The sequence below is a fragment of the Mobula birostris genome, chromosome 13 (assembly GCF_030028105.1).
Source record: "Mobula birostris isolate sMobBir1 chromosome 13, sMobBir1.hap1, whole genome shotgun sequence".
NCBI lineage: Eukaryota > Metazoa > Chordata > Chondrichthyes > Myliobatiformes > Myliobatidae > Mobula > Mobula birostris.
In genome coordinates this window covers 43699766-43721624 of record NC_092382.1, presented here as the reverse complement: position 1 = coordinate 43721624, position 21859 = coordinate 43699766, and the positions used below count along the sequence as shown (strand labels likewise).

The 21859-nt window shown below is 47.2% G+C and overlaps 1 protein-coding gene across 1 annotated transcript in view; it reads left to right on the top strand.

Moving 5' to 3' along the window:
• Positions 1 to 1184, top strand: part of LOC140207913 (uncharacterized) — a 64137-nt gene extending 62953 nt beyond the window's left edge. The window contains 1 exon segment of the mRNA XM_072276455.1: positions 867 to 1184. Coding sequence (XP_072132556.1) covers positions 867 to 1184 — 318 coding nt within the window.
• Positions 1185 to 21859: the final 20675 nt, after the last annotated feature.

The following is a 21859-nucleotide window of genomic DNA, read 5'->3' as shown; positions in this document are numbered from 1 at the left end:
CAATTAAAATGTGATAAAATCAAGGGGCTGAGGGCCAACTACGTGACCATGAGGAATGAACACTCAAACTCAACTCGGTTGTTTGGTTTTCCTCTCTAACGTAGTGGAGACATAATTGTGAACACCGGAAGTGCAGTAGCCTAGATCGGCAGGTTTGCAATTTAAATTAGAGTCAGATATGGCCCTTGTGGCTACGGGGGTCGGGGGTATGGAGGGAAGGTTGGGGCGGGGTTCTGAGTTGGATGATCAACCATGATCATAATAAATGGCGGTGCAGGCTCGAAGGGCTAATGGCCTACTCCTGCACCTATTTTCTATGTATGTTTCTATGTATGTTTCTAATTTCTGTGTCATTTCCTTACACCGACACCTTATGCTAATGACGCTCAAACTTACACTTCCACCTAGCCGATGCTTTTCGTATTAGATTCAGATGACATCGGGAAATGCTTTCACCACTGAATACTTGAAATAAAGTTTAAACGTCTGTGAGAAGCTCGTCTTCCTCCCCCACTTCAAGGAGAGAATTACATATTCTCCGCTACTATCTGAATTGTTCCATTTCCCGATGCAACGTAATCACGTCCTTAACAAGATCTATAACCGAGGCAATTCACAAAGTGAAACGGAGCACCCTACTGACCGTATGTCATTGGTCTGCGATGACAAAGTCCATGCAGCATAGGAATGGACAAGATTAACAATAGCAATCATGAAACCGAGAGGTGAGCCTGAGTGTGTTTCGCAACAACTTCTCCAATCGTCATTTCTTTGTCTTTGAGATTTTGTGATTTATTGTCAAGCTCTCCAGACCTCATCACAATTGGGATTTTACTTGAATGACATCATGTTTATTTTTACTCCAGCTGTTGGAAGACACGTCAGCCTTGTGTAGTATTGAATATTCGGTGTGCTGGAGCGAGTATAAATTAACGACCGCGGAGATTCGTCAGCTCAGAGATTCTTCAGCGAGATCGCGGGCAGCTGGAAGACGGATTGAATATCACACAGCACTTTACCGTGTGAGAAAGAGATACTTCATGATCATTGCAGTCATTGGTGTCCCTGGTAAGAACACAGGTGAACTAACATTTGCTGTTGTTTGTGCGCGGTTTCGGGACTTGTTCAGTTATCGAAAGCCTTGCGACACGATTGTATTAGTGAATGCGGTGCAGACATTGTGACCATTCCTGTGTTCACTCAGACGTTCCCTTGCAGTTTAACGCGTGGCTTTAGCTGAAATACACCGACAGTTGAAATAGATGTAGAGTGGAAACTTCAGGTTAGGTATTTATTTTGTGGATTCATAGCAGACAGTTTTGATTTATCGATGCAAAACCGCTTTCAAAGTAAATTCTGATAATGCAGAGCGCTCGCCACCTTTACGGGTTATTGTTGTTATTTCGGATCCATAATGGAACACGTTTTAAGTTCCAATTTAAAGGTATTGCATTGTGTTTTAAGAACTTGCTGCAATTTGGAAGGGAATGTAGGAAAAGAATCACCGGTGAGATCCAGGGGAGAACGGTTGACATCGCTTGAGAGTTACACTCACAACACGTTTTTGGCGGAGACCCCAGCATCTGCAGAGTATTTTGTGTTTATCCATGAACGTTCAAAATAACTGTAAGTTTCAAAGAGCCAGGCAAAATCTTCAAAAGCGAATATTGAAACTTCCTGATTGGTTAACCTTGACACGGCGTGAAAGAACCCTGGCCAAATTTACAGAAATTAAAAAGAAGCGAGGCCAAGCTTCCGTGGGAGGTGGCAAAAGGGAGTCGAGAAGGAGACGAAGACATGCAGAAAGGGGAAATCAATTCGCTTTCGAGTTTGAAACCTGTAAATGGACAGAGGTGGAGGTAGCAGGATTCGTTGTGTAAGGGGAGCGCCAGAATAAAGGTGGCGGGAATCACTATCACTGAGAAATTCGCCGAGGTATCGAGGCTTTACCCATCAATCAAATCCCTGATGGTGGCCGTTTTATATTAATCGCTCTAAAGCTCCCTCGGCGTTCAGTTGACAATGCCTGTTTCCCAGATCCTGCTCTTCTCCCAGTACCGAGTACAGTACCCTTTCAACAAGCACGCACTCCTTTGACGCATCTGCGAGTTGTACTTTACTATTTTTAAATCTCCCGAAATGAGCTATCTGAAAAGTTTGGTTATTCTCAGTTTCCAGCTTATCTCTACCCTGAGGACCGTGGAGCAGAGAGACAGTAATTCATTTATTATCTTTGCTTGTTTCCCAGTGAATTTAGTGGCGATGGTGATCCTGTCCCGGGGAAAGTGCGGCCTCTCCACCTGCACCACTCTCTACCTGGTGGCCACGGCAGCGGCGGATCTACTGACCATCGTGTTTGCGGTGATATTGTGGCGGGTCGGTTATTATTACTTCCCCGGGACTTTCCTGGACATCACCCCCGTGTGCAGTGTGATCTCCGTCCTGGGAGAGGCAGCAACAGAAAGTTCTGTCTGGTTCACCGTCACTTTTACGTTTGATCGGATTGTCGCCATATGCTGCTCGAAGTGGAAAACAAAGTATTGCACCGGGAAAACTGCGGCTGCGGTTCTGACAGCAACCGGTTTCCTTCTCTGTTTTAAAAATATGTCTAACTTCTTAATATATCGTCCCGCGAAAGTGATCAACAATATACCCTGGGACTGTATTCGAAAGCCGGGCCACGATACGGATCCCGGGGGGGTGGGATATCGGTGGTTTTCTACCGTCCTAACGCCATTACTCCCGTTCGTGCTAATACTCCTGTTCAACGCTCTGACAGTCAGACACATTTTAGTGACTAGTCGCGTCCGTAAGGGACTGAGGGGTCAGAGCAAGGCGGAGAACCGCAGTGACCCGGAGATGGAGAGCAGGAGGAGGTCTGTGATCTTACTTCTCACCATCTCCGGGAGGTTCGAAATCCTGTGGTCGGTGAGTGTTGCCGAATTTCATTACTTCACCATTGCCCGATTGGATCCAAGTAATTACAACTATTCGGAATACATATTTGAACAGTCAGGAGACATGCTGATGATATTAAGTTGCTGCACAAACACTTTTATTTTTGGGGTAACTCAGTCTAAGTTCAGAGAGCAGTTCATCAGCGCAGCGAAATATCCGCTCACGTCAATTGTTAAACTAATTAAACAAAATATCTAAGTTTGTCTCCCTGACAATCACAGTGTTTTCCATCTTGACACTGCAACACTGCCGGTCATTGGAGAACGTAGCAGCGTGAGAATAAAACTGGCTGAGTGGCCGAGAGAGACACAGCACGAGAACGGACCCTTCCGCGCCCGCAGCCCACGACATCCACCTCCTACCAGTTATTAAACTCATCCAAAGTTTAGATTTATTTGTTCACCATGCTCCCGCTCTCGTCACCGCTGCACCTCCCGACAATGTATCCTGCGGCTATCGTAAATGCACATCCGTCAATTTTCCACCGCAAAGTGAACGGGCGGAATTCTCAGTGATCTGATCGAGCCTGGTACGTGCTGGGAGAGATGAGACAGCGCCGCAAAAAGATTTAACTGATTGCATCCAACATACTATGAAAAGGCCACATCCACGTATACAAATATCCTAACTTCAACTGACGGTGTCCAATGAGTTGGCATCAAAATCGTGGTGTGTTTACTCGCACAAGCAATGACTGTCCAGGGTCCAATTAGCATCTGCATAAAGTCTATTTCTGAAGGTCTATTGATGTCCTTGTGAGAAAGGCGCCTTTCTTCCTTGGACACTCCCAGGGTGTGTTATACCGGGTAGGAAAGACGTTCAATGAACGCAACGCGGTAGGAGCTCTCGTTAGGCACTTTATCAATACTTTGAGAAAAGGGATCATTGTTAATTAACTCGGCCGAATGACATGAGATAAGACCATTGGACCGAAGGATAATTGGGTCATTAGTTCCTCTGCCGTTCTTTCCTGGGTGACCTGTTTGTCAACCCCAGTCTGCTCGCCTCTCCCAGAAACCGTTAACACTCTGAACATCAAGAACTATTCAACTTTTTTTTTCTTAAGTACAGAGAACTTACGCCCCACACGATCAGTGGAATTAAATTTGATCTCACTTGAAATACAAGCCAGCATTGAATTTACTTTCGTTACAGCCGAAATAACCTTCCCGGCATCCGGAAGTTGAACTCATAAGTCAATGTCCATCTCGTCTTCCTGAGTTTTCCCTCCGGTTAAAAAAAAAACCTTCAATCCATTACTCCGAAGTGCATGTCCCACTCCCCTGTTACGTCATTGCCTACTCTGTCAAATTGAACATCTTTCTGTCGTCTCACTGCAAGTAAACTTTGTCATCTGAATCCCATCATGAGCTGACTCATGTCCCAATTGTTCCCCGGCACATCGCTGCATCCCTTATATAACGTCAGCTGCCTCCTGGCCTTTCGATTCCCTGCTCTTCGATAAGGGCAAAACCATCTCCGCTGTAGTTTTCCAAAACACCCTCGGCTAGGGCAGGTCAGGATCTGACGGCATTCAAGACCAAATCGGTAATAAAAGCAACTCATTTGTTATTTCAGTCTTTTGTATAAGAATGAAACAAAAAAGAGAATTAGCAGTCTTCACGAATTTAGAGTAAGCCTTGCACATGCGCTTCGCTTTAGATAAACCTGTTGTGGAGAAATGCTTAGCACTACAGGGATGGGGAAGTGACCGTGAAGGGAGAGACAGTGCAGAGAGAGAAGGGGGGGGGGGGGGAGGGAGAGGGAGAGGGAGAGAGAGAGAGAGAGAGAGAGAGACTGGGGTGAGCGAAAATTGGAGAAGAGAGAATCTTGGGGAGAGAGATATTGGTGAGAGAATGAGAGAGAGACTGGGGAAAAACGTGGGAGAGGGACGGGAAGTGTGGAAAGCAGAGACTGATACAGGGGCGAGAGTTTAGGTGAGGATAAAGGGCAGAGGGCGACAGACTAAGGGAGAAAGAGAGATAAACTGAGTGAGAGAAAGAGCGAGACTGTGGAGAGACAGACTGGGGGATAGAGAGAAGGGAAAGAGGGACGAGGACATTCGGAGTGAGAGAGACCAGAGCTTGAATGGTCGAGGGTGACAGAGTGGGAAAAGAGAAACTGAAGGTGAGAGACAGAGTGGAAGGAGTGTGGGAGAATGGACTGAGAGAGACAGCGGGAGGGATTGGTAGAGAGCGACTGGAAGTTAGGGACTTCGGGAAAAGTAAGAATAAGAGAGAGTGGGAGGATAGCGAGAAGGGGGTGGGGTGGTGGCACAACGAGGGACCAGGGTTGGAGAGTGGGCGTGGAGAGATTGACAACGGGAGAGAGACACATGCAAAATGCCGGAGGAGCTCAGCAGCCCAGGCAGATCGATGGGAAAACGTACAGTTGACGTTCCGGGCAGAAACCCTTCGGCAAGACTGGAGTAAAAAGTGCTGAGGAGTGAATTTAAAAGGTAGGGGGGAGTGCGGGGAGAGAGAAACACCGGGTGACAGGTGAAACCTGAATGGGGAGGGCTGCAGTAAGGAGCCTGGAAGTTGATTGGTGATAGTGACACCGGGACATTGAGGAATGAAAGAGACGGCAGGAGCACAACAGGGAGGCAGTGGGCTGGCAAGAGATAAGGTGAGAGGGGAGAAACATAGAAACAAAGAAATACAGAAACATAGAAAACTGACAGCACAATACAGGCCCTTCGGTACACAAAGCTGTGCCGAACATGTCCTTACTTTAGAACTACCTAGGCTTACCTATAACCCTCTATTTTTTCCAAGCTCCATCCAGGAGTCTCTTAAAAGGCGCCATCGCTTCCGCCTCCAGCACGGTTGTCGGCAGCCCGTTCCACGCACTCACCACTCTCAGTATATATATATAAAAAACTTACCCCTGACATTTCCTCTGACCTAAAGAAAGGGGATGGAGAATGGTGAAAGCCGGCCGTGGGCATTGCCAGAAGTTTGAGAAATTGATGTTCATGCGATCAGATTGGAGACTATCCAAACGCAATACAAGGTTTTGTTCCTTCAGCCTAAATGTGGCCTCATCGCAACAGTGGAGGAGGCCATAGATGGACATATCGGGATGGGAATGGGACGACGAATTAAAATGGGTGGCCACTGGGAGATCTCGCTTGATCTGGCGACGAGAGTGTAGATACTGAACAAAGCAGTCTCCCAGACTATATTATATGTCACTGATATGCAGGAGGCCACACCGGGCGCAACGGACACAGTAACTGAATCCAACAGAATCGAAATGTTGCCTCACCTGGAGGTACTGTTTCAGGCCCTGAATGGTAGTGAGGGAGGAGATGTATGGACAGGTGTAGTGCTTGATCCGCTTGCAAGGATAAGTGGCCAGAGGAGATCAGGGGAAGGGGCGGATGGACAAGGGAGTCGTGTAGGGAGCGATCCCTCCGGAAAGCAAAACGTGGGGAGGGGTTGTAAGGTAAAGAATTGCTGAGGGCCTCCAACTTCTTCCAACAATCAACATCCCAGCTTCTTACTTCATCCCTACCCCTCCAGGGTTCACCTATCAACTGGTATTTCTCTCTCACATCCCCCACCTTTTAAATCTACTCCTCAGCTTTTCCCCCACTCCTTCCGAAGGATGTCGGTCCGAAACAACCACTGTACTCTTCTCCATAGGTGCTGCCTGGCATGCTGAGTTCATGCAGAATTTTGTGTGCGTTATTCCGATTTCCAGCATCTGCAGCTTTCCTCTTGTTTGTGAGCGTAGAGAAAGATTGTTTTAGAGGCGGGATAGAGCGGAAATATCTGGGGGAAACAGGAAGACGAGAGATGGAAAGACTGGAGAGGGTGATAGACACTGCGGGTTGAGAGAGAATGGGATGAGGGAAGGTGGGAAACGTGAGTCGAAGAAAAGGCTTACGTACCTTGAGTGTCTCGAGGGCTTTCTGGGATTTGCATTTCCACGATTCTAAAGTCCTTCGGAAACATTCAACCCTTCCTGTCTCGCTAAACCCTCCATTCCAGTCTCGTCGAACCCACAGCTTCCCAAACCGTATCCTTGCTCTGCCTCCTGCCAGCCCGTCTTCGTGACCATCACCTCCCTTCCCCTCTCTGTTAACTCCTACTTCCCTCTCCGTCATTAGAAGGCCAGGTCTTGGCGAGTAGGATTATGAAAACCCCCAAGACGTTGTGAAGAGGATGAAGAGAGTGAGGATAGTTCGGGTCAGGGATAGAAGATAAAACATGCGCTGGAGTCGGCGAGGTGGGGCAAGTCCTTAATGATGACTTTACTTCCGTATTCGCCAGTGAGAGTAGTCTTGAAGTTTGTGAAGGCAGCGTTATATCCTCTTGCGTGGTCAGGATATAACCCAGATTAATGCTGGAAGAGGAGTAAAAGATTATGTTTTAAAGCAAGATTTTCGTGAATGATGATTTCCACTTGATTATCCTTGTGTAAGTAATCGGAATGAGTTTAACTACTACAGGATGATGTAATAAGCTTGACTGTTCCTTGTTTCTGTTGGAATTTTATGCATTTATCGTCTCCAAGTCTTAGACTTTTATTATGTTTTTTTTAAATATATTTTTTTTGAGTGTAGAGTTCTCACTGTGTCAGAAGGCTGTGAGTGGCGGGGGGTCCGCGAGAAGAGGGGTGGCCGTTAGCGTGTGCTATAACTGCGGTAAAGAGGGACATTTTTGGAGAGAATGTGAGTGGCACGGGGTGCGCTATAACTGTGGGGAAGAGGGTCACTTCCAGCAGAAATGTGGGCAGCAGGGAATCCCTCCGAGGGGGAGTCCCCGGGCATCCAAGCAGGGAGAGGTGTCGGGAAATTTAGAGGAGGCCCAGTGAGGGAACGGTCTGGTGTCTCTGGGGGAACACGTTCCCAGCGATGTACCAAGGAACCCCGAAAGCGAAAGACCCGATTCCAGAAGGAGTAATGGGTCCCCGATCCAGCGTGCCGCTATACGGGGTCGCAGGTCGCGTTACTATACCGTTGGTGTTACAACCAGTGTTTAAAGCATTTGTCCGTGACCCCATTCAGTGCACTGGAGAACTGGCGCGTCAGTGCTAGTCATTATCCGTATGACGCGTATTTGTCAGAGAGACTGGAGTTTTCAGTAGCCGATGTGGGGTTGTCCGAAGTTCGGGAGACGTTAATGCTGGTTTGTCCGGACCCGGTTGAGACGGGGGGTGCTTCAATTCTTGTGGGGACCAACACCCCTGTAGTGTGGAGGCTCATGGGGGCCTGCCAGGAAAGGGCGGGTGAGAACTTTTTCGAGACCCGGTCTGTGCACCCAATGTTTCGAGCTGCTTTTGTGGCAGTGCTGGGCCGGATACTGAACGTAAGCGAGGGACTGTGTGGTGCACCCAGTCGAAGCCTAAGGCAATAAGGTCCGGGGAAGTAGCGAGGGTGATGGGAACCCCCAGATTTCCCTGTGTGCTTGATGGTGAGGCCTTTTAGTGGACCTCGAGAGGGAGTAAAGATTTCCGGCTGGGTTGCTGGTGAGGCCCGAAGTGCAGAGGCTCTCCGTGGTACAGGCGAACAGGATTTCTGTGATTGTCAGAACAGCACAACGAGAGAAATCTCCTTTAAGAGAGGGTTGCCGTTGGCACATTTGTTCCCGGTAACTGTAATGTCGAGCTCCACCTTGAGGCCTGCTGGAGGGATACGATTGGAAAACATAGAGAAGCTGACTGCTGAGGCTTTTAATTTTGGGAACTCGCCGGTGCCGCCGGGTTGGAAGAAGAGGCTGGTGGAGAAGATGTTGCAGCTGGAAGATGTTTCTTCCCTTGGCGATTTCGATGTGGGTTGTTTCAAGAGCACTTGCCGCACCATCCGGGTGACTGAGGACACGCCGATCAGAGAGAGATCGCGGCGATTGTCCCCTGCCGATGTGGAAAATGTGCGCCAGCACCTGCGTAAGTTGAAGGAAGCAGGGATCATCTCTGAATCACGAAGCTCTTATGCATCTCCAATTGTAATGGCCCGGAAGAAGAACGGAAAGGGACGCATGTGTGTGGACAATAGGACTCTAAACCGGCGCACTGTCCCCGACCAGTATACAGTCCCGAGCGTCGAAGATGTGCTGACCTGTCCCAGTGGAGCGAAGTGGTTCAGTGTTCTGGATTTGAGGAGTGGATACTACCAGATCCCGATGAGCGATGCCGATAAAGAGAAGACGGCATTTATATGCCCTCAAGGATTTTCCCAGTTTGAAAGAATACCCCAGGACATATCGGGAGCCCCTGTCACTTTCCAGAGGGTCATGTGGAAGAAGGTGGGGGATATGAATTTGTTTGATGTGTTGGTGTACTTGGATGACTTGATAGTATTTAGATACAACTTGGAAGAGCATAAAGCGAGGCTACTGAAGATGCTAAGCCGACTGAATGAGGAAGGGTTAAAACTCTCCCTGGACAAGTGCCAGTTCTGCAAGACGTATGTTAGCTATGTTGGGCACATAATCTCGCGGGATGGAGTTGTTAATACCCGGCTAAGATAGAAGCGATGACAACGTAGCCGGAGATTCGTGAAGGGCTACGCCAAAGTGAGTCACCCCTTGAACCAGCTTCGGTCTGGTTACCCTCCCTTGGGGCAGAAAAGGAAAAGGGGAATGCAGACCGGAGATTATCTCTACCGAGCGGAACCTTTTGGACAGAGGTGGGATGCAAAATGTAAGGAGGCTTTTAAATTGCTGAAAGAGTTGCTGACCCAGACGCCGGTGCTGGCTTTTGTGGAACCCCGGTTACCTTATGTATACTCACCGATGCCAGCCGAGAGGGATTAGGGACTGTCTTGTATCAAGATCAGCGTAGCCGGTTGAGGCCTGTAGCGTTTGTCATCCGGAGCTTGTCGCCCTCCAAGAGGAACTATACCACCCGCAATTTGGAGTTCCTACCGTTGAAATGGGCATGGTCGATAAGCTGAGTGACTGTCTCTACGAGGCCAAGTTTGAGATGAAGACGGACTGTTGTTACATGGTCACTTTACATCCTGACGTCCGCGAATTGGATGCTGCAGGCCATCGGTGGTTGGCGGCCTTGTCGTCTTATGATTTCAGCCTGAACTACCGGCCGGGGAGCCAGAACGTCGATGCCGACGCTTTGTCCCGACGGGTGCATCAGGAACTGGAGAGTGACCAGGAGTGGGAGAGCGTTACTGACCCTGCGGTGAAGGCCATGCTTTAGTTCGCTATGACTGTGAAGGCCAACGAAAAGGAGATGCCGGTTCGCGCAGTGGACCCACTGGGGGCTTCTGACGACGCCCTACCCCCTGTTTACTGTGACCTGACTACTCTGAAGACCAAGCAGCTGCTGGAATTGAGTCCGGGGGAAGTGGCTGCTGCTCAGCGAGATGGTCCGGGCATTGGCATCGTTTGATACGCGGTAGATAAGGGGGATATGGCCTGGGCGGTGAAGAAGAAACACGTTTCACTGCCTCCGTTACTGAGGGAGTGGCCTCGGTTGAAGTTGAGGAAACAAATTTTATACCGGGTAACGTCATCCCCGGACCGACCTCGGTGTTGGCAGTTGGTCCTGCCTGAGAAGTATCGGAAGATTGCCTTGAAGTCACTGCGCGATGAGTCTAGACATTTGAGGATGGAGACCTATGGGTTACTCAAGGACAGGTGTTACTTGCGTCGAATGAAGTCGGAGTTTTAAGAGTACTGCAAGTCGTGTATTCGCTGCATACGCCGGAAAACACTGCCAGTGAAGGCTCTTCTTTTCTCACTCTTGCAGAGTGCACGGCCCTTGAACCTGGTGTGTATGGATTTTCTGTCTATAGAACCCGATGCCAGCAACACGGCGAATGTCTCAGTCATCACGGACCACCACACCAGATATACTCAGCTCTTCCGACCAAGGACCAGAGGGCGACTACGGTGGGAAAAGTGTTATGGGTGAGTATTTCTTGCATTATGGCCTTCCCCGGCGGATACACAGTGATCAAGGACGGGACTTTGAGAGTAAGCTCATCTATGAGTTACTGGGCATGCTGGGAGTTGAGGAATCGAGGACCACGCCTTATCATCCGCAGGCCGGTCCCCAGGCGGAGAGGTTTAATCAGACCTTGTTAGACATACTTGGGACTCTGGAGGTCAGCAAAAAGAAATGAAGGAGTCAACATATTGGACATTTGTTTCACTGTTACAACTGTACAAGCAATAAAGCTACTGGGTATTCGCCCTGTTATCTGATGGTTGAGCGTGAGGCGAGGCTGCCCATTGACCTCTTTTTCGGGATTGACGCGGGTGAGGTGCAGCCGAAGTCTTATCTGAAGTATATGTCTGATATGAGGAGAGAGCTGAAAAGGGCTTACGAAATAGGCTGGGGCAGCGGCCGCCAAGCAGAATCGGGAAAGTAAGAGGACGTATGACCAGTGTTACGTGGGCGACAACAATGGATATGGAATTGAGACAGGTTTTTCTAAACAAACATAAACATTTATTAAAGACTAATCAAAAATAGTGAAAAGTAAAAAAAAAAGACTAATTTAACCGGAAGTAAACTACTCTACGGCAATTTAACAAACCGCCAAACTTTGGAATAGTTCTTACAGTGGTAAATGCGAACACAGTCTTAAAGTGGCAAATTGGAAAGTTCGAGTGATTTATACAGACAATTAGGAGAGGCCTCCCTGAAGTACAGAATTCCTCGAATACGTGACGTTACTGCTGATCCCAGCAGAAATATGCCTTGTACGAAGGATACGCAACGAAGGAAAATAAAACGGTTTAAAGGAACTGACCTTCTTCTCTGGAAGGTGAACACTGCACCAAACTTTCCTGCTCTTCCAGATGTTATCTCAGATGTAGGCCACTATTGTTGAACGAAGATTCAATAAGGTCGATCCTTTATAAAACTACCGAACGATAGCAACGTTCCCCAGTCGTTCGGGTTCCCGTACATTGGTAAGGTTTTCACTCTCCAATACTGGACTGTAAAGGCGAATCAAAGATGCTACAAACAAAGACTGGCAGCGATTGGTGAAACTGCCAGCAGCAACCTTTCCATCTTAAAATATGAAGTAAAGCTCCGTTTTGAAGTGAAACTGCGTCATGAGACGAATACGCAGCCAAACTAAACACCGACGAACCAACCAACTCAAAACTCTTGCGTCACAGCAAGGCTTTCCCGGTTTATACCTGTTGGAACAGGCCATCACGTGACTTCACACCGGAGGGAAAATTGCATCATGTGACCTCACACTGGCGGGAGAATTACATCACCACACCATCACAGGGCCATTACATCATGCTCACAAGATACTCTATTACAACATGGTCCTAGAAGAAGCGATATCTGCCATTGGTCACCTAGTTTCATGCCACTTCCCATTCCCATTCCAATATGTCAATCCGTGGCTTCCTCGACTATCGCCACGAGGCTATACTCAGGTTGGAGGAACAACACCTTATATTCCGTCGGGGCAGCCTCCAAGCTGATTGCATGAAGACAATTTCCCAAATTTCCGGTAATGGCACTCCTACCTTCCTTCACTAAGCCCCATCCCATTTTCCGTCTCTCTCCTTATCTCCTTGCCCGCCAATCGCTTCCCTTTGGGGCTTCAACCTGATTTTCTTTCTTCCATGCTCTTCTATTCTCACCTGCCAGACTTCTCCAGCTCCGGACCTCTTTCACCAATCAGCTTCCGCAGCTATTTATTTCAACCCTTCCTCTCACGGGTTCACCTATAACCCTGTGTTTCCCTTTTTAAATCTACACCTCACCTTTTTTTCTCCAGTCCTGCTGACTGGTCTCGTCCCAAGACGTCAACTGTCCTTTTACCGATGTTGAGATCTACCAGCACTTTTTACTTGAATTTCCATCGTCTTTATTTGTGAGAGGGAAGGAGGAATTTTGTTAGTCGGAGGGTAGTGTATCTGTGGAACGCTCTGCCCCAGACTTCGTCGGAGGCACAGTTTCCGTCTATATTTTTGTGTATAATCAAGAAGTTGATCATTACTTGATCGGTTAGGGCATCCAAAGATATGGCAAGGTGTAAGGGATTCAGTGTGGGATCTAGGATCAGCGGAGCAGACTAGATGAGCTGAATGGCATAATTCTACATCCAAGTCCTATGGTCTTATCGTATTATGGAACAAGCCCCCACATTCATGATGAATCTTCTCTGCAGTCTTTCAGCACAAAAGATCCTTTGCACAGAATACTAAGTAGAAATTAATGACACTGTTGAAGAAACTTGGCAGGCCAGCCAGGATCTATTGAGAGGAATAGAGTCACTGTTCGGATGAAACTTTCTTTTACAGCGTTGACACAGACTCTTCGGCCCAACCGTTCCATACTGTACTGCTGTCCATTTAAATTAGTCACATCTGCCTGCCTTTGACCTAGCACTTCTGGGACATGAATTAGTTTGAATGTACATCTAGATCGTAATGGCATACACGCTGAAGGGTCTTTTCCCTGCTGTAAAAGTCTGTGAAGAAACGCTTCCTATGCTGTACTTACCAAAACTGATTCGTTTTGGAAGCTCGGGGCCAATGAAGAGATTGTGCTAAAGAGCAGTGAGCTGGGTAATCTCTCAGGGCCCACTGGGCTCTACTGCATATTATTCCGAGAAGCAGGAGTTGAGATTACTGCGGTCTAGACCAGTATATTTGCGTTCTCTGCAGCCACAAACAAGACCCCAGAAAAGCTGTGATAAATATTAAGACGTGGAATTGATAATGCAGGAAAATATAGACGAGTGAATCTCACGTCAGGGGTTGGAAAGATACTGGAAAGGACGCTTTGGGTTAGGATGTAGAGCTATCGAACACCACACACATAAGTAGACCGCCTCACTCTTCTGATTTGTGACAGCATATTGTCTGGCCCAGTCCCATTTGCCTGCACAAGAACCGTCGCTTTCATTCCATTCGCATCCATGTACCCATCAGCGGGTCTTCTGAATGTTGATATTCAACTTGCATTTACTACTGTTTCTTACAGCTCATTCCAGACTCCCACTGACCCCTCCGTGAAGATGTTTCCTCTCATGTTCCGCTTAAATATTTCAACTTTTTCCATTAGCCTATGATTACTTGTTTCAGTGCCACCTTACCCGAGGAAGAAAAGCCTCAGTTTGGATGAGACTAAATCTTTTAAAATATTTTTATTAATTTTCAAAATTATAAACTTAATAACAAAGTTGGTACAAAGTTATTGGAATAATCTTAATCAGCAAATACAAAACGGATTTTAAGTAACATAGATATAAAAGACTTCAAAACTCATAATGAAATTAGTCATTAAAAAAAGAAATAAAAAGAAAAAAATATATTTGAACAAAAAAATCCCCAAAAGAAAAAAACAGAAAAAAAACCCAAAAAAGAACAAAACAGGGCTAGACCAATATCTTGTATCAGACACGTTCAGTAACGCCGTCAACTTCACTCCTCTAATCATATAATTTAAGTTTAAAAAAATGATTCAGAAGGGTCAGATTGTATCATATGAAAATGTTGAGACTAAATATATTGAATTATTCTCTCTAACGCTGGCCATCAAATCCTCAGAAAATCCTGATACGTGACGTTTGTTTTATTCTTCTCTCTCTGTGGAAAGGGGTGAAACCTCTCTCTGTTTGTAAGATTGAGAACATGAGACATGCCGATATTACCAGGTGATTAATAGGTTTGTTGACCTCCGTCACTCTTCGTGGGGTTTGCTGTTACTTGTTTGTTTGTTGGGTGGTCAGCCCTGATGCTTCCTGAAGGAGCAAGTGAGGGGGTGGGGGCGGGAGATGGGGCTGGTGATATTTTTTGTGGTTCATTATTTTTCCAGGGTTTTCTTCTGTTTCGAGGATGTATGCGAAGAGCAAGAATTTCAGGATGTACATTCTCTGATAATACATGGAACCATTAGACCTGTCGGATGCTAAAAGGACTCGATGGAGTTTATCTGGCGAGGACGTTCCCGCGCTGGGGGAATTTCGGACCAGAAGACGAAACCTCAGAGCACAGGGCCAACCATTTAGAATGCAGACGAAGAGGATTGTATATAGGCCGAGAAATGAACCTCTAGACTGCGTTGCCACAGGCGGCTGGAAATTGAGAATATTCAAGACAAGAGTTTATAAACATATAAAGGATGATGGGGAGAAGGCACGAGTCTGAGGCTGAAAGGGTAATGGATCAGCGGGAAACAAATTGCGAAGTCGTCTCGCTGGACGGAATGGCCAAATTCTGCCTCTACATCACATGGCCTTATGGTCGTATGGCATCCAGGAATATTGAGGGGCCATCGCTCCTCTCGCCTCGCTTTGCCCGCAATATCCCAGAGTGCCTCACTGCAATCCTGACACGCGGTTCTATCGGCTTATGTACGTATCCACCTATCCACCTATCTATCTATCTATCTATCTATCTATCTATCTATCTATCTATCTATCTATCTATCTATCTATCTATCTATCTATCTATCTGTCTGTCTATCTATCTATCTATCTATCTATCTGACTGTCTATCTATCTATCTATCTACCTATCTATCTATCTGACTGTCTATCTATCTATCTATCTATCTATCTGTCTATCTATCTATCTACCTATCTATCTCCATCTATCTCTCTATCCAGACAGTCTGTGCGGAACAGCGCCTCCCAACCCTGACTGTCGTCGAGAACAAGGTAATGTGGTAGTGAAGAAGCTGAAGTTGGTGATTTTACGAAACGGTGTGAAAACTTTGAGTTACCATTACAATCAGGTGCGCGTTCATGATTTCAAAGGTGGAACTTCGCGGGAGCATTTCAGATTTTGACTGTGATCTTTTCTATCAGGTCCGCTCTCAAGTTTTAAAAGACAGAACTTTTCGGAGTTGGACTGAGGCCAATAGTTGAGCGGGATTCATTAGAAATGTTGAGTTAAAATAGCATAATTTTGCGGGGCGGCCATTCTGGGAAAGGGCATTGTTGCGAGTGGGCCAGTGTTTGGAGTGGCTTTGGATCACCAGGCTCCACGAGATCAGGTTTAGGTGAACTAATTACCTGATCGATTTCTCTTTTTCTCCCTAATTTTTCATTCCTCGTCCATGAGGGTACAGCGGTGCAGAGAGAATGTCTCCGGTGGCAGACTTTTGTTCCGTGCTTCAGATATGGTCTTCCGGATAACCAAATTAGCATCAGAAACATCGAGCTGTGGCTCCCCCGTGAACACATTAAGCAACTGGCGCTGTCGCTCGATGAATTTTGGCTCACAAAAGCGACTGTGGACAGGTAGGAGCTGCAGGGAGGCCGGCGTCTCTGGATTGCAGGAGGGAGGCAACTGGGTTTTTGTCAGCAGAGGGAAAGGAAACGGGAGCCAGTGCGGAGTTTTCTGTGCCCTTTCCCCTCTCTATTAAGACACTGTAAATACCGTTGATGACTGCCTACAAGAAAGGGGCGGGGGTCGCTGTGGCCGGGTTTCTGGCACTGAATCTGCGGCTGCTGCTCACAAACGAAGAGTATTGAAGAGGACTACAGGGTTTGAAGGAGATTGAAACGTCCGAGGAGCAGAGTCGAGATTCTGTAGGCGCGATAGAGACTCCTGGATGATATGTTGACTCTCAGCTGCCAGGATCAGGGATGTTTCAGATCGGAACCATAATATTCTGACGTGGAACAGTAGGCAGCTAGGTGTCTTGGTACCTATCAGTACCAATGAAATCGATAGAAAAGATAAAGTGGTACTAAAGAAAAATGTTAGGTTGCGAGATGAAAACGGAAAAACAGGACATCCACTGGTCGGGAAATCGGTGTACTGAGGGTTACAGTCTGCGTTTACTTCCTCATGTGTTAACGGGCGGCGAACCTCCCAAAACCGCAACTCTTCCCTGAACTTTCAATTATCACCCGGCGGAACTTCCATCATTTCCACAGAAAATATATATTAATAAAAACCCGCAGAAATCTCAGCCAAGTGCATGACGGGAACCAGCCTCTCAGACATCGAAGGCATCTTCGAAAATAGATGATTAGAAATGGGGCATCCATCATTAAAGATATTCAATCCTGGACATGCCCTCTTCTCATTGCTGCCGTCAATGAAGAATTGACGGTGTCTGAGGCCCCACACACCAAGTTTCAGGAAGTTTATTTTCCTCCAGCACCAGATTTCTAAATGGACAATGTACCCCTCTACACTACCTTAATATTTACCCTCTGTTTAAGAACTACATATTTACCTTAAAACACTTATTTTAGGAACACATTTCAGTATTTATTTTACTGAACGACTGCCGTAAAACTACAAATTCCAAACATAGGACTGTGATATTAAGCCTACTGCTGAATCCGTTCTCCTCCACGCCCCTTCCCCCGTTCCCCGAAAGCTCGATGGTCGTTCTCTCTGAAAGCCATCTATCCGCACGAGTCACCTCTATAGTCATCTCCAGAAATGCCACCCTCTACCCACCCTCAACGACCCTTACTTTGGTGTCAAACGTTTCTCTCCACCGACCAGTCATTTATCCCTCCTCCCACCCTCACACTCGGCATCCTTCTGCTTGTCCTGCAGTGAATGTTCCACTCCCTACCGTGACCATTAATGTCCCTGATTCCCACACACCCGACTGCCATGTCTTCCATCCCTGGTGTTACTGCCTCCGAGCGATAGGGGTTCAGTGACGCGCCCCGCGGTGATTTACAGCCCTGGGATTGGAGGGGAAGAAGCGTAGGAAAACCGTCTGCCCGGAGTAGGGGAGACTCTGTCCGTCACCCGGCTAACACCCACCTGCAGTCTGCCCACCTCAGCCATCGCTTCAGACCAGAGTACTTCCACGCCAAGTGATATCATACCGACGGGAGTTCGTTTTGCCTATCGGACCCAAGAGAGTAATCCCACTGGTGACAGTCCCTGCGTCGGTGTGCCGCACCATTTCCTCACCCTCACACACCAGGCGGCTTCACCAGCAGCTTGCAGTTGCCTCAGAGTGACTCGGCATTGGGAGGGAATTGGGTTGAGCTGTTTCAGGCCACTGCATTGTCTACTCTGGGAGCAGGCTGCTCTATGCGTCCGGTGAGGCTGCACAGACCTTCCTAATGGCCCGCCGGTACCGAAGGCAGCGAGCTTTTAGCAAGAGACGGAGACCAGTTTAATGCAAACAGCGTCAGTTTTATTGAATCATGCAGCTGGATGGATTAACGGTTATACGACGGCGGGACAGCGATCAGCGGGATAGTGTATAGTCAGTACCGATACCAGAGAGTGTGAACACCGGAAAACTTTAACCCCTTCCCATAATCAGAGCACAGGAGAATTATTGCAGTTACATGGAGACAGGAGGTGGATCATATCGAACGTCCACTGCCTGATCTGCCCAGTGTCTGTAACGCTCCAGCGCCGACAACCCGTGCGGCCAGACAGAAGTGGTCTGTGGCCTTCAGCTTCCCCAGTGCGTTCCCCGAGGAGACACAGACATCCCCTCCAACCCCAAGCGTCAACCTGCGTGGCCCGCGGTTTTTGATGTATTTCCGATCTCACTCTTTCACCAGGAATGCAAAAGAGCCCGGGGAAGGACTCATCTGAATGTTCACCGTGACGCGGCGCCCCACACCAACATGGGCAAAGTTTTCTCAAGGCTGCTTCCCTTATCAACGCGGCCCGATGTTCTTGGGTCAGTGGAGGATCATGGTGGCCGGAAGTCCTAGAACTGGGCTCCTCAGCCAGCCACATTGCGGTTACTGTGGGGGTCGGTGATGATCGGTCACGTGTTGGTTATCGGGTGCCGAGGCCAGGCTGGGTGAATAGTCCAGTGCTTTGATTACTGAATAACGGTATGGGAATGCGTTATTAGCGGAGTGCGTGCCGAAAGCGATGATTGATACGAAGCAAGGTGGGGGGATCCAAAGCGATTTCCGTCGTCCTCACATGCGTGGGCAATCCGCTCTGCCAGTGGCAACGAACCAGATCTCCTCACTGAAAGGTGTAAGAGAAAGGTGAGGGGAAACTTCCTGAGTGCAACCGCTGTCCCTTTATTGACGGGATCGTCCTCATCAGCAGAGAACCGGCCCCAAAAATCGGCAGTGCTTGGCCGGCTGAGTGTGGAGAGCCGGCGGCACAGATGCGCTGAGAAACGCATTCCTACCGTTAGAGAGCATGGGATCTACGATCAGACAGGGTAAAAATATCGCCAGCAAGGAGACTAAATATCCAAGGTGTTTTCCACGGATGTGGGGAACGGAAGGATTACATGTGTCACGACAGGACTATTCAGGAATAACAGAGCCTGGTGTCGGAGAGGTAGGAAAGGTCCTTAATGAATATTTCTCTCTGTATTCATGATTCAGAAAGATCTTGACAAATGTGAGCACAACTATAACAGGCTGATATGCTTGAACAGGTCAATGTTAAGTAGGATGAGTGCATAGAATGGACGATCTGACAATTCAGCTGCAGATTGGCCAATATGACGTTGAGGTTATCTCTGAAACTTGGCTAAGGGATGGCTGCCATCGGGATCTGAACCTCCAAGGATATAAGGTATATCGGAAAGATAGGTTAGTAGGCAGAGGGGGTGCTGTAGCTCTGTGTATAAGAAATAATATTAAATCATTGGAAAGAGGTGACATAGGATTGGAAGGCGTAGAGTCTCCATGGGTTGAGTTAAGAAATAGCAAGGGTAAAAGGACATTAGTGGCAGTTGTATACAGGCCTCCAAACAACAGCCGGGATGTGGTTTACAAATTACAGCAGGAGATAGAAGACTCATGTCAGAAAGGCAATGTCATGATAATCGTTGGGGATTTTAACATGAAAATGGATTGGGAAAACTGGGTCAGTACTGAACCTCGAGAGAGAATGTGTAGAATGTTTAAGGGATAGCATTTTAGAAACCGTTTGTTGCTGAGCCAACTAGCGGATCGGCTGTGCTGGATTGGGTGTTATGCAATGATTGGAGGTGGTAAGAGAGCACAAGGTTAAGGAACCATTAGGGAACAGTGATCGCAATATGATCGAGTTCATATTGATATTTGAGAGGGAAAATAAAATCTAATGTGTGGAATTTCAATGGAATAAAGGATATTGCAATGGCATGGAAGGGAAACTGGCCGAAGTTGACTGGAAAGGGACATTTGAAGGAAAGACAAAGAAGAAGAAATTTGAAGAAGAAGAAGGGCAGGACCGCGGCTGGCAAGTAGAGTCAGAGCCGATGTAAAGGCAAAAGACGGGCCATAAAATAAAGCCGCAGCTAGTGGGAAGATCGAGCATTGGGAAGCTTTAAGAAACTTGCGGAAGTAAACTACGAAGGTCATTAAGAAGGAAAAGATGAATTACAAGAGGAAGCTGGAGACTAATATCAAAGAAGATACCAAAAGCTGTTTATTGTACATTAAGGGTAAAAGAGAGTCGAGGGCAGAAATAGGATCTATACAAAATGACGCCGGAGATACTGCAATGAGAGATGTAGAGATGGCAGAGGAACTGAATGCGTATTTTGCATCAGTGTTCACAATGGAAGAGTCAGCAGTGTACCGAACATTCACGAGTGTCAGGGAAGTGAAGCACGTGCTGTGAAAATTACGACTGAAAAGGTGCTCAGGAAGTTTAATGGTCTGAGGGTGGATAAATCTCCTGGACCTGATGGATTGCACACCCGTGTTCTGAAAGAAGTAGCTGGAGAGAATACGGTGGCATTAACGATGATCTTTCAAGAATCGATAGATCCTGGCATGGTAGTGGATGACTGGAAGATTGCAAATGTTACTCCTTTATATAGGAAGGGTGGGAGGCAGCAGAAAGGAAACTATAGACCTGTTAGCATGACATCAGTGGTTGGGAAGTTGTTGGAATTGATTGTCCGGGATGAGATTACGGAGTACGTGAAGGCACATGACAAGAAAGGTAAAGCCAGCACGGTTTCCTGAAAGGAAAATCCTGCCTGACAAACATACTGCAATTCTTTGAGGAAATTAAAAGCAGCGTAGACAAAGGAGATGCAGTAGACGTGGTGTACTTGGATGTTCAAAAGGACTTTGACAAGGTGCCGCACATGAGTCTGTTTAGCAAGAAAAGAGCCAATGGAACTACAGGGAAGTTACTAGCTTGGTTACTAGTCTGATCGACAGAAAACAGAGAGTGAAATGAGAGGATCGTATTTTGGTTGTCTACGGGTTACCAATGGAGCTCCACAGTTGTCACTGTTGGGACCGTTACTTTTTACGATGCACGTTAATGATTTTGACTACAGTATTAATGGATTTATGGCCAAATTTGCCAATGATACCAGGATAGGTGGAGGAGCGGGCAGTGTTGAGGAAACAGAGAGCCTACAGAGAGATGTAGGTAGCTTAGGGGAATTGGCAAAGTATTGGCAAATGAAATACAATGTTCGAAAGTTTATGGACTTGCACTTTGGTGGAAGAAATAAACGGACAGACTATTATTTCGATCGGGAAAGAATTCAAAATGCAGAGCTGCAAGGGAATTGGGACCCCTTGTGCAGGACACCCTAAAGGTTAACCTCCAGGTTGAGTCGGTTGTTAATCAAGGCGATTGCTATGTTGGCATTCATTTCTCGAGGCACAGAAACACAGAATCATAGAAAACCTGCAGCACGATATAGGTCCTTCGGCCCACAAAGCTGTGCCGAACATGTCCTTACCTTAGAACCTCCTAGGCTTACCCAGAGCTCTGTATTTTTTCGAAGCCCCATGTACCTATCCAGGAGCCTTTTAAAAGACCCTATCGGTTCCCTCTCCACCACCGCCGCCGGCTGCCTATTCCACACACTCGCCACTCTCTGCATAAAAAAATACCCCTGACATCTCCTCTGTCCCTACTTAAAAACACCCTAAAACTATGTCCTCTCGTACTAGCCACTTCACTACTGGGAAACAGCCTCTGACTATCCACATGACCAATGCCTCTCATTATCTTGTACACCTCTATATGGTCATCTCTCATCCTCTGTCGCTCCAATGAGAAAAGGCCCTAGTTTATTCA